Source organism: Aspergillus luchuensis, chromosome 3, assembly GCF_016861625.1.
Source record: "Aspergillus luchuensis IFO 4308 DNA, chromosome 3, nearly complete sequence".
NCBI classification, from domain to species: domain Eukaryota; kingdom Fungi; phylum Ascomycota; class Eurotiomycetes; order Eurotiales; family Aspergillaceae; genus Aspergillus; species Aspergillus luchuensis.
In genome coordinates this window covers 1,562,419-1,575,302 of record NC_054851.1, presented here as the reverse complement: position 1 = coordinate 1,575,302, position 12,884 = coordinate 1,562,419, and the positions used below count along the sequence as shown (strand labels likewise).

Genomic DNA, 12,884 nt, shown 5'->3' with positions numbered 1-12,884 from the left:
CCGAAAAGAGGACAAAAAAGAAAAATTGCAAAAGAGGAAAAGGTAAGGGGGAAAAACACCCAAGAACCAAACGAACGCGAATTGATTGGGGAAGACTGATTTCTAGTGCAGTCGAAGAAGAAGAAGCCCAGAAGGCAAAGCCATCCAGAAACACCCGATCTGGATGCGAGTCCCACCGGGCCCCTGGGCTGGTAATTTTGCGTTACGGGGGATCTCCCGCGAAAAATTTGTATTGGGTGGGACACATCTGATTGGTCAGGGGCTGCCGTGCTGATACGGGACGGCGTCCCGACTTACGAGAAGATTACGACCCGACAACATTACACTCTGCAGTATTCGCATTCTCATCTCACACTGTCCTGTCATTTTGGCCTACAGAAGGGATCGGGTGGATGGATAACCTCGGCGGCGCTTACTGGACCATCTCAGCGCGGTTTGCCTTTTGCGTGACATGCTCTACATCTGCAGATGGTTTCATCACTGGCTCGATCGACGCATCTGGCAAGGTCGTAGGAAGTTAATCTGCTTGACTCAAAGCAAGATCATGGAGAATCTGGATACTTGAGCCGAGGTCGACACAGGAGTCTGGTCTGTGGCTTGCCCGAGATGCGCATGCCTATGAACCCTCTAGGTTGCGGGCCATCCGTGACTGGTTGATGCGATGTATACGCCACCTGTTGCTTGCTTGGAAGGGGGCGGCTGATCCGTCCGGCCTATTTGCCAGAGGCGAGAGTGTCATTTGCATTCCGGGGTGTGCTCACTGCTGAGGGATTATTTCTTTGCCCCCTTTAAGCCGAGATCCTCCACCGCATGGCCCTCTCTCACCGCACGCCAGAAGATCATAAGATTGTGTGGTTGCACTCCTGACTAACCGGCCATGTGGCTCGAGTATTGCAAAATACTTCACGTTCCAGAAACAAACCCGAGCATGGGTTACCAGGGACCATGAACCGCGGAGGCTCACCGCCCCGCTGGAACCAATAGGACTTTGATTTTAGGCCCCACAGCCGGGTAAGAGGGAGAATTGGCTTCCCAACAATCTTGGCAGCTTTCCCCCTTGGGCGGTAGGCATGAACCCCGATGAAGAATTACAGTTATTATTCCAGTTTGATTATCGGAGGGGGCTGGTCGTTGGCCCTGTGGCATTCGGATATTTTTTACTGGTCAGTTTCACCAGTCACCATGCGCGGACAGATGACACCTCGGATGGAGACGAAAAAAACAAAAAACAAAAGAGACTAACTAGTCAGTCTGAATGGGTCGGAGATGACTCGGGCATCTTATCAGAAATCAAGAACTGGAGAGGACCAGCTGAACTACAGTACCTACAAAACACAAAGAGTAGGGATGATCCTTCCCCAGCCAGCTGCTCACTGCTTGCTTCACTCCTATGCCCTGACAGACAGACCCTAATGATTTCCTCCAAATCTTCACATGCCGTGGGTATGGTATTCTCGATTTATCCCACCGACCAAAAGAACCAACCAGCCTCGCCCAACCCAATGCGTGCGTCCAGATTCAACAGAGGTATTGAACGGATCATCGACTTTTTGCACACGAACGGTCCTGAGCGCGACAAGGTCTGGTCTCGAATCGAATGAATGAATGAAGAACCCCCATGTGATTTCCTCCGCATGCAGAATGTATCTACACACTGTGGACAGTAGTGGCGCGCCTTACAGCATGTACGGAGTACAGTGTCTAGTTTCCAGCTCCACGACTCGAACACAAAGCGGCAGAATCCACTTGCTGTGTACTGGGATGGGCTTGGAATGGCCCTTAGACTTTCGGCGGCGCGGGTGGAAAAACTTTAACAAACGCAAGCCCCCCCCCCGACCAGCCAGCCCAGCCCATCCAGCATTACTACTTACTCACTTGCCACAATAGGGACGAGAAGTTATCGGGTAATGCGAAATACACATGTAGGGTATTTTAGGGTAAGAAAAAGCGTTACATCCATCATAAGGGAAACTGGAGATAATGAGAACCGAAGAAAAGGATGATGGGGGAGAGGGAAAGGAAAGTTAGATGCATGTGATTGTAAGATATGGAAGGTACGCCGTGATACCTTCCCCAACTTCTATCTTCTATCTACTTAGTATATAGAACAACATGAACTAAATCCCACCCACTCAATTAGTTCCTCGACTCAATAATTATATACCTACATACATACATACTTACATACAATCTCCATTAATAACACACATACATACATACATATTATACCCTCAAATAAACCCCCTAAAAGCAACTCTGAATCCAAGCAAAGCAATCCAAAAAGTACTACCAAAAGTAGAATAGTTCGGCGTTTGCAACGCATGTCAGCATCTGTTGGGACACACCAGCCATTTTGTTGAGATTGGGTCCCGGTGGGGCTGGGGGGGAAAGGAAAGGGAAGAAGTAGACTAGCTGATCGGGAAACAAGGATTATGTGGGGGTGGGAAAAAAAAAGGGCGGGCGCGTGTGTCAATCAATTACCGAGTAGGTTTGGTTCACTACTAAGTTACTTTTCAGTCAGTCACTGACTTTATTTAACTCGCACTTGATAGTGTTATGCTATTTGAAGTTGTCGTCTGGTGGGAGTGAGTAGTAGCTTTTTGTGTAACTATCTCTCAGGTTTGTTATATATCGGCTGATCAATTATTTATTGGGATCATTTACTGGCGTGGGTTGTTAGTTAGTTAAAGGAGGTGTTTAATGTTCGTTCTATTGTAGTACAATTTTAATGGAGATGATGCTAACTAACTAACTAAGGTCGGTAAGAGTAGTTATTAGTTTAGTATGGTATGCTGACCTTATCTGGTGGGAGAGTATGTGTTGTAATGGAGTGTATGTATTGTTAAGGGGGTGTATTTTGCATTTGTGGGTAATTTGCAATTGATGATGAGTTTGATGTATATTGTTGGACTACGTAGTACACTTCATCTTCTTATTATCAATTCATTGCCTGCTAATAATACTGTCTATAGTATCATGGTTTCAAATATATCCCATATAGTCTATACAATATACACATGCATTGTACCTGGCTTCTAAGCTATGCTATGTAGGTAGTAGATATGTAGGGGAAAAAATGTACTCTATGAGCTCGTTACATGCAACCGCTCCGAATCGATCAACCACGCCCCGCCATGACTGCCTCCCGACAGTGACAGGCTCACTGTCGTCGTGCGGAGATCGGGTAATACCAGCACGGTCTCGCCGTGGTTGCGGTAGTCAACCTCGCACGGAATGGGTCGGCGCTGCAGCGGTGCCACTGCCGCTGCGGCGGCGGCCGCCGTCATGGACCCAGCTGTCACGGGCTGTCCAGGGTTGGGGCTCATCATCTGGCCCCCGGTCGCTGTCGTCGAAGATTGAGACTGCGGCTGGGGCAGAGACGATGAGGATGTTGGGGATGGTGGCACAAAGGACCTGATTTCCAAACCCGGAAGAAGGAGATGTCCGGCTTTCTGTGGGAGGAGCATGATTGCAAAGGTTTTGGTCTCGCCTTCTTCGGCGGTGAAGTTTCCGCGGCGTCGCCCACCAACGAGCCATGTTTCGGGATTCGCGTGGATCTCGTACGAGAAGTCAAGCGGACCGCCTGCGTTCTCGCGATGCTCCGGTGAGCACCACCGTCGTGTATGACGTATGCTGAGTTCTGCAGCAATCATCTGTCCAACTGCCGCATGGGGCGGCTGCTGTGCCAGATTGGTGAGGCGGAGCTCGGCTGTGTGCACAACTTGAATCTCCGGGATGTCAACGGGGATGACGATGTGTCTGCTGCGTACGGCTGGAGAGTCTGGAAGGCAGATAACCGGGTGATTCTATTTGGGTCAGACTAGAGAAGCAAGGGGGCCCGTCAGTGGGATGTACGGGTGACTTACCTTATGCCAGTCCATAAGCCAGGCCTTCAGTCCATCCATTGGCTCCTTCAACGCACTCAGCAATGTCTCCCAGTGGGCATTCGCAAAATGCAGTGTTTCCACCTCTCGGACGAGGCCGACAACTTCCATGTCGGAAGTCGATAGCTGTGAGCGGGTCGTCTCAACAATGTGGGATGTGAGCAAACTTGTGTACTGATGAAATTCGCTAGCTGCAATGCTGGACTTGAATTTCTGCTCGACTGCATATAGACATTCATCGTCCACGCAAGTAAAATCGACGCTTAGTCGCAGGGACCGTCTTGCTCCCGGAGTGGGAACGCTGTCTGGCCGCTGTCGAATCTTGTAGAGAAGAGATGCGGGTTGTTTGGCAAATACATTCAGTGCCACAGAATCACCAATACTCGACTGCACCTCATAGATGTCTGAGCTTGGGATTTGGCACTTTAAGATCCGGAGCGGTATCAGCATAGCCGGACTGATGGTAAACCGTGAGAATAGCACACTATCCTTGAAGACATCCTGCACGTTGACACTAATTGGCAAGCCTGAGATGATGTTGTGCACCGAGGAGTAAGTAAACCGCCCCTTCTCTGTCTCGTATGACACTTCGGCCCTTGCAGAGAGCATCGGGTGGTGTTCCTCAACCGTGTAAGGGATGCGGAACCGAACGAACGAGTTGGGTTTCAACTGAGTGAACTCAATGTTTCCCGAGTCATTATGGGCTTCGATCTTTATGTCACCCTCTACCAGTTCGGTTTCGGTCGTTCTCAATCGAAGACCAGCAGTGGCAGGTCTCACTCGAAGAGTCCCGCTCTTGATGTCATTCCATCCACTACTGAATTCCAGCTCTAGTGTTCGTAATTCCTCCAGATTGACAAAGTGCGGTGATACGATCTTTGCCTGGAGGCCGTCCGGTGGCGGAAAACAGTAAATGAATGGCCGACTATCCTCTTCCTCGGCCTCTGCCTCCCTGAATCCCACTGGAAGGGACGCATGCTTCCCGCCACCAAAAGTGAAAACAATGTTCTTCGCTCGCATTTCAATGCGGTCCACGAAGTATTTACCTTGCAGTGTTATCTAAATTAGTCAGTATCTGTCAAGAAAGCAACAGCACAAATAGCTGCGACCGACTCACCGGAGAGTCGACCAGCACCCTCGTCGACGACGACTTGATGGTCATTTTGATAGGAGCCTCTAGCCAATGCTCATTACTCTGAGCGTTGTGCGCACCCACCAATCGCAGCTTGATAGAATCAACATCAATGCGCTTTCCCAAACAAAAGCGTAGGTACAGTTGAAGCTGGAACCCATCCTTGTCCTCATAGTGTAAGATTGCAGGTTTGACGTTGATATCCGCAAAGAAATCAGTCATGGGGGCTAGGACTTCTTTCTGAAGGGAACCTGATGCTTTGAACAGCTCCTCAACGTACTCAGAAATCAATGCATTCTCCGCAAAGATATGCGACGCATCTAGCGTCTTCTGCCGCTTTGACAGGTTGGACTCTGTATAACTGGCAAACTTGGCGAGAAGACGGAGGATCACCCGGACGTATTCTTCACTGCGATTAAGCTCTTTCAGACACCGGGTATACATTTCCAACATAATGCCCTCTAGCACAATCCAGTTCTTACTGCCATAAAACGGAGCAATGTGATGGAAATAAGACGCTGCCGCCCCATAGTCGCTCTGTCTGTAGCGTATGAGGGCCATGTCAGCAAGTGCGGCCTGGGTTGAGTACGTCCGATTTGCAGCGATGTGGTGACGGTACATCTGATCTGTAAGATCTTCATAATGCACACGGAAAGCCTTTCTGGACTGGAGAGCTAGCTTCAAGCCAGGGAGATCGATACCAGACAGAAGATTGGTTTCCCCAGACTTATCTGCTGTCTGTGGAGTCTCGTCATCAAGCGATACTTCAGCCATATCGTCAGCATCCGATCCTCGATCATTGAACAGAAGATGGAGATCGTTCCAAGTCTCCTTCCAGCCAAATCTTGCAGATATTTCCTCCAAGAGTCGGCGAGCCATCAGAAGCAACTCCGCTCTTCCAGAAGCTAACTGCTCGGAACCGGTCTTGGGCGTAAGCTTGGGGCCCTCAAAGCCCGGTCGAGCATGGACAGACGAAAGGGCATCTGCAGGCAAAATACCCGAGGTTGTCATACGCCGGGGCTGAGGCGTAGCTGTAGGAGTCGCAAGCGAACTTGAGCGCCTGGGAAGCTGTGGGTGGCCCTCAGCATGCGTAGCATTGTCTGCTGCCTTATTGACAGCATGCAGTGAGGACTCTGGAAGTGTAAGGGCGGGAGTAAAGGTCTGAGAAAGCACCTGGGAGGCAGCAGCATAGGCCCATGATGATACGATATTGTTCACCACCTCTGACTTCCTAGCATCCTCGACATCTACCAGTCCCGTCTCAAGGTCGAACCTTAGTGTCCGCGCCGCAAGACTAATGAATCCGGTTGCCCTCTGGCAAGCTTCGGAGAGAAGCAGTAGATTTTCCGGCTTCCTGTCTTTCTTGGACGACTGTGGATCTGCTTCTGCTTCCTTACTGAGTAAGGAAGGAGCCTTTGCCGCCCTAAGCAGTAATGTCAATTGTCTTGAGAAGACATAAGTGCGAAAATCAAAGATAGAGATATCACTGGCCAGTATCATCTCCCGATACGGCTTTTTTGTTGCAGATATGGGAAAGTCATCCATTGCAATTTCCGGAACGGGTTCTGGCTCATCATCCCCCTCGCCCTCGTCCTTGCGTGCTACTTCTCCTCCAGACTCCAGAGCCGATTTTGCCTTATCTTTCCAGTCCTTGCTGTAAGTCAGAAATGCACCTCCATGTTGATCTCCAGTTCCTTCAAGCTGTTCTTGTATCGCGGTGTCCAAGCCGACCGCAAGTTCATCGTAGCCGAGCAGCGCGTCCTCGAACAACCCCACATTTTCGAAGCCCCTAGCTAGACCCTCCTTGAGTATGAAGAAGGTACAGAAATTCCAACCAGGCAAGCTGCGCTGCGAGTCTTTCTCTTTGATATCCTCCTCATACTGCGCGACGCGAAGGTCAAAGGATGCCAGAATTGCGTTCTTCAGCTTCTCAACCAAGTCTTCGATCTGATCGGCCAGCTCAGGTGGCTTCGCATTACTACCCTGCTTAGGGAGGCGTAGCTGAGCTACGCGATCTATGGTGGAGGACTTGGAAGTTCCGTTGAAGTCGGCCTTGACCTTCTCAAGGACTGTGGTGGTTGTGCGACCCCATTTAGAAGGGGCGGACTTTTCCGCCCCCTCTCCGTCCTGCACCACATGTACAATGAGCCAGTCGAAAGCATCGTGCTTCTCCTGGCTAGTGGACGTTGCGCTGGACGAGGAGGTCGTGGAATGGGATTTGATCCAATCCCGCAGCGCCTTCCGTGCCGTAGCCTTGTAGGTATCGTTGTCGTCACAGCGGAGCAAGTAGATCTTCAAGTAGGGGGTCTGGCGGAGGCCTGGGATCTGGTGTCGCCGGTGCGTCACGGTGGCACTGGCCGTGTCGGTAGAGGGCTTGCGCTCGTCCGATTCATGCTGGGCAGGGACGAAGCCGATACGGAGGGACTCGATGGATCGAACGGGGCGGGTCGGGGACTTCCAGTGGAGGTTCTTTAGAGGTAGCTTATCTGCAAGGATGGACTGAACAGTGGGGAAGAGACCGGAGGGATCAGTATACTCGACTGGGAATCAAATCGAAGAAGTGAGCAACGTGTACCCCAGAATGCCATTCGGAAAGCCATCGGGGGGTGGGTATCCTTACCGGTGACACTGCTGGAGCCCGCCTGGGGTGAGGGGTCCATGATGCCCGAGCACTATTCGGGGGTCAAGGGACCACTCGCAAAGGGCATGCCGCCTGACTGGCCGAGAAAGGGGGGAGCCAAACTCCGAGCTAGATGCGCAGTAAGGGGAGGGAATTGGCAGAGAGGTAAGTATATCGGCCACCGCGGTGATGATGGTATTGCGGTTGTTTTGGCCGGGGGGCGGCAAGACCGCCTTTCTCTCCGCGCGTGTGGGCTTCCTACCGCCTAACCTTCCCCGACATCCGTTCGTGGAGCCCGCAATAGTTACGGCTGGGGTGCTTCCAAGCTGCTACGAAATATTATGCTATCGATATGCTGATACTAGAAAGACACTCAATCGTAAATGATATATTCAGCTCTATGCGCAGTATAGAAAACAATAGGGGTTGAGTCCTCTGCAGGACACGTGACTTGGTCTTCATTAAGTGAAAGAAAGCCGTAGGGAAAAGAGATCGCCTAAGGAAACACACAAGAATCTGTACAGGAATAGTTGAGGGCAGCATGGTTCACCAGAAACAAGACAAAGAGATCAAAACAGTCATATCCCGTCATTATGGAACAATAGCTCTTTAACAAATGAAAAGACATGCCCCGTTTGTATTACCGACCCAGAGGACAGAACGCCCTAGCTCAAAACAGATGAAGGAAAGGAGGAAAAGTAAAACAGATGTCAATGGCCAACTTCTAAGGCGCGCTGCGCATATTGAGCCTTGACGAATTCATAGCCGCTGGTAAAGCCTTCCCAGATGCCCGGGACATAACTCCGAATCCAAGCACAGATGACCAATAGAAGGAGCGGAATCTAGCAACCGTTAGCAGTGGCTCCAAAGTGATACTGACAATTCCATGAGCGGTCCTACTTACCCAGATGAAATACAGATTCCGATCGCTACCTAAGCCCTTCATTCGCCGCGCTTGCTGCTCCCGAAGGTGCTTCTGCTGTTCACGAGATATTACCTTGCGGCCAATCCGTATATCTTTAATATCTTCGCTTTCTGGCTTGGTTCGGACGACCTCCGATGTGCTGGCCTGCGCTTCGAAATGCTGATCGAGTGCTGCCTCCGTCGCTGCTTGAAGCATACTCGATTTCTTCAAACGCGTTGCTTGCTCATCATCTTCGTTCTCTTTGTGCGGGTAGAGTTCCTCATAGGAGGGTAGCTCTGTACCCGTAGGGGCGGAATTGCCCGTCAGCATATCCCACCAGCCATCTTTGGCAGACCGCGCGGTGCTCGGTCGGTGAGGAACCAGATTGGTGATACGACGCATCATCGGATGGGCTTGGTAGTCAGGTAGTGCGGGCATAGGCGGCAACGCAGGCAGATTGGGGAAGGCGTTGGCCACACTTTGCTGGAACTGATTGATTTGGGCCTGCAGTTGGTTACGCCAAGCAACCAGGGCGGCCGGAGGCGAAAATGGTCGAGCATCGTCCGAGTCTGTTGGCTGCTCAGGTCCAGGAATCGACACTGGCCGCTCGTGATGCATACTCGACCGGCGGGAGGCGCTATAACTAATTACATCGTCGTCGTCTTCCGAGTCATCGGAGTCTTCAACGGCATGATCAAAAGAGCCCGACACAGATGAAGAGTCCCAAAGGGAATGTAACGATGCGGAACTGCTGTGCCTGCGACGCGAGGAGGAAAGCGATCCAACACTACGTGAGCGGTAATGACGTGCAGGTATCAAGGCCGCCTGGTGAGCAGGCAACGTCGTAGCGAGGTCTGCTGGAGTGAAGCCCCTAATGCTACGGGCATTAGGGTTGGCACCGGCAAGACGGAGCCTGTTGACGATATGCGCATGACCGTTCAGAGCCGCAAAGTGCATCGGCGTGTTCCCGGTGTTATCCTGCAGGTCGGGATTGGCACCTCGCGCAAGCAGGCCGGCCACGAACCGTGTCAGGCCCAAGGAGGCAGCAAAGTGGAGCAGTGTCTGGCCTGTCGCAGAGCGCGAATTGTACCTGGGTGGGCGTGGGCTGTCATCAAGATCGACAAACTCGAGGTACTTCCACATTCTACCATCAAGATCACCAAGTGAGACTTGCGACTCCAGCCCAGCCGCCTGCCGCTGGTGACCACCACCAGAGCCTCCTGGGAAGTCCTTTTGTAGGTTGAAAACGCCCTTCATGTCACTGCCCATAATCTGCTGAGCCGTCTGGAACGCGTCTGCTTGACTGCCGAGTTTCTGTCCAAGGATACCAAGAGCAAGGCGATACATCTGCAACTCGCGATCGTCGACATAACGGAAGAACTGCTGCTGCTTTGGCATCAGAGGTTGAGTTGGCTGCATCTGGCCGAAGGTGGGATGTTCATGCTTGAAAACCACCGCCACAAGCCCGGGTTGAAGTGCAGGGGGTGTCAGGCAGTTGAGACACTTGTCACCCCAAAACGTGGTAGTGGTGGCTAAAGTGTCACCAAAGACGACTTCCATCCCAGGGTAGAAGCCGCTTCCAAGCAAGGTAACCTCTGTGCCTCCCGTAATAGAGCCTTCTGCAGGTACCAGTTTGTGGATGACTGAAGGTAACCGGTTTCCCGCATTGGTTAGTGGCGGCCACATTGGTGAGGACGTGTTGGGTCCCAAGGAAATATTGTAATTTGGATCCTGGAAATTGTTGCGCGAACCCCCAGGGGTCCCAGGACGACTTGGTTGGGCGGAGTTCGGTGCAGACATCAATTGCTGCTGGATGAAATTGTCCAAACTCTGTTGTTGCATGGTGTTAAGGAAGGGGTTGGTATCTGCGCCGTTTGGAGTCGGCGGTCCGTTAGGGAACTGATTAGATATGGCAGAAGCAGTGACGAAGGGCCTCTCCGCCGGGGATGCGAACCCGCGAGTGCTGGGAAACGGTGGATCATTGTTAGGAGCTGAGGAGCTGGAGACACTACCTGACGACTGCGTGTTTTCCAGCTTGGTCATAGTGAGTTCCGATGGCAGTCTCCCAGAGTTGCTGTGTTTGCGACGCTTGCTCATCGGCCCTTGGAAATCGTTCGGCGATGTCTGTCGAGAAAGACTCCGCGGCGTTTGGGTGTTGGTGGTTGTGCCGTTCGTTGAGGAGGACTGGGACACGGGGAAGGAGCCCGACGTCAGATATTGAGTGTTGAATCTTTGCTGCAGACCCTGCAGATCGGTAGCTGAAGATGACTGGGCGGCTTGTTGCGACGGGGCCGATGATTTGCCTGTGTCAACACTGGGGCTCGAAGGGAACACACCAACGCCCGGAAGCTGTGTCCCGTCCGGTAGAGAAGGAGATGGACCAGGAGCTGGTGGAGCGGGAGGTGCATGAGTTTTGTGGTCGTCGGTGATCATGATAGAATTCGTTATCGCCTGAGCAACAACATTATCCTTATAATCCTTGACAGTGAAAATGACCCTAAAAATTAAAGTTAGCAAAGTGCTACAATACCACATCCGCCCAGAGCCGGGTATACGTACTGAAACCCAAGCTTCTCGTTCTGATGCCTGCAGTAGCATGCGATACGCATTGGCAACTCCACTTGCATGGCCCCTGGAGGAATATTAGGCATCGGGGCGTCTCCAAAGCTCGGCATGGCATTCTTCGATGGCTCGGCCCATTCCTTGACTTCGTTGGTGTTGAAGACGATTACCCTTTTCTCCTCGTCCTTCTGGAAGAGTTCGTCTTCCTCCGGCTTTCTTTGCTTTTTCCTGAACGCACGCTTCCGCTCACGCTGTATACATCCAGGGCAGATCTTCACTTCTCCGCCATCCAGTGGCTTATCGTCTTCTTGCATGTCTTCAGCGGAACGTGGGCTAGAGCTGGATGAACGGTAAGAGTTATCTCCTCTTGCTCTGGCAAACGCCTTCTTCAGCTTCTCTTGATCCTGCATCGCACTTGTACAAACGAGACTTGTGTGCAATTCCACAATCTCCGGGGACCGTTCGACAGTCGGCGGTGCAAGAAATTTCGGCTTCGAGATGGTGTGGCTCGGCAAGCGCAACTTTTTGACGCCATTCGGTAACGGAAAGAGGGTCAGCCTGATAGGAATTTGAGTCTCCACGCGTGATTTGAGGGAGGTGGGATGCACGGTTAGCATGTGACGCTGCGTCGTCTCCTGCTTCACGGTGGTTGGAGAAGGGGACGGTGCGAAGTTGACACCAAATGGGAAGCTGCTCGGTCCAAAGTTGAGACCCGGAGTAAGCGGAGAACCGCCATTCATGTTAATTCCACCGAAGCTTTCTTCCAAAAGTGATGATGGTGAATGGCCTCCCCATGGGCCCAGTGGCGATTTGGCCTGACTGAAGCTTCGCGAAACGGAGAACGGCGAAGGCTCCTTGGTGTTGCGAGGAAAGAAGGATGACCCATTCATCTGTGTATTATGTGTCAGCAGAGCACGTTCGAACCGGCGGCAATGAAAAAACGGGAACTCACCGATGAGGCAGAATGTCTGGCCGAAGTGCTAGAAACACTCCGCATCTGAGATTTTGATCTCTTAGCAATTCTGGGCTGCGCAGACTCGGATTTCAGAGGGCTAGGACTGCTGGCGGCACTCTCAAAATCAAATGCGGCATCCATGGCTTTGTTGCTCGATTCAAGATCGGTGTCTGTGGGAAACGCGCCGTCAAGGTTTGGCAGGGAAAGGTCCAGACCGAACAGCGACTCCTCCTTCACTGATGACAAGTCGGGATTCATCCAATCCTCTGTCGCATATCCGAACGGCATAACAGTGTTTTCGCTATGGACAACCGACGCAGACGAGGTGACGGACGGGTTTCGAAGATGATTCCGCGGTGATGTGGAGGAAGAGCTAGGAGATGAGCCATCCGGGGACTCGGCGGGGGAATCGGACGAGACAACATTCACTTGTCGCAACGCATCCTGGTCTTGGTACGATCGCTTGAGAGACAATTCCGAGGGCGACAGACACGATGGCTCCGATTCCGCGACCGGGCGGGATGAAGTGGCGCGTGAAAAGATGTCGTCAAAGTCCCTCCCTGCATTTTCCGCCGACATCTGCAGCCTCGCAGTATCTAAAAAGTCCATATCTTCGTCCTGGTAAGGGTGCCCCATCTCGTCATCAACGACAATCGGGTCCAGGAAAGGAAACGCAGGCGAAGAGGCAGCCTCTGCCGATCCCATCATTTGACTCTCACAGCAGTCTTCAGAAGACCAGAGGGAGATGCCTGCAATTCTCCCTAGCGTGCCTCACAGCCTGCTTCTCAACCCACACCTTATGTATTTGCAATCCAGATTGTTGACAC

The 12,884-nt window shown here is 51.9% G+C and overlaps 2 protein-coding genes across 2 annotated transcripts; both read right to left on the bottom strand.

The window, feature by feature from the left end:
* Positions 1-3,083: 3,083 nt before the first annotated feature.
* AKAW2_30541S (putative TMEM1 family protein) lies at positions 3,084-7,676 on the bottom strand (the record flags this gene model as incomplete). Its single annotated transcript, XM_041687066.1, has 4 exons — positions 3,084-3,806; positions 3,867-4,943; positions 5,002-7,556; positions 7,637-7,676. The coding sequence occupies 4 exons, from the start codon at positions 7,674-7,676 to the stop codon at positions 3,084-3,086; spliced, it is 4,395 nt and encodes a 1,464-aa protein (XP_041540988.1).
* A 670-nt stretch (positions 7,677-8,346) lies between these two features.
* On the bottom strand, positions 8,347-12,765 carry AKAW2_30540S (putative membrane-tethered transcription factor (SPT23); the record flags this gene model as incomplete). Its single annotated transcript, XM_041687065.1, has 4 exons — positions 8,347-8,478; positions 8,541-11,037; positions 11,100-11,992; positions 12,055-12,765. 4 exons carry the CDS (start codon positions 12,763-12,765, stop codon positions 8,347-8,349), a joined length of 4,233 nt encoding a protein of 1,410 aa, XP_041540987.1.
* Positions 12,766-12,884: the final 119 nt, after the last annotated feature.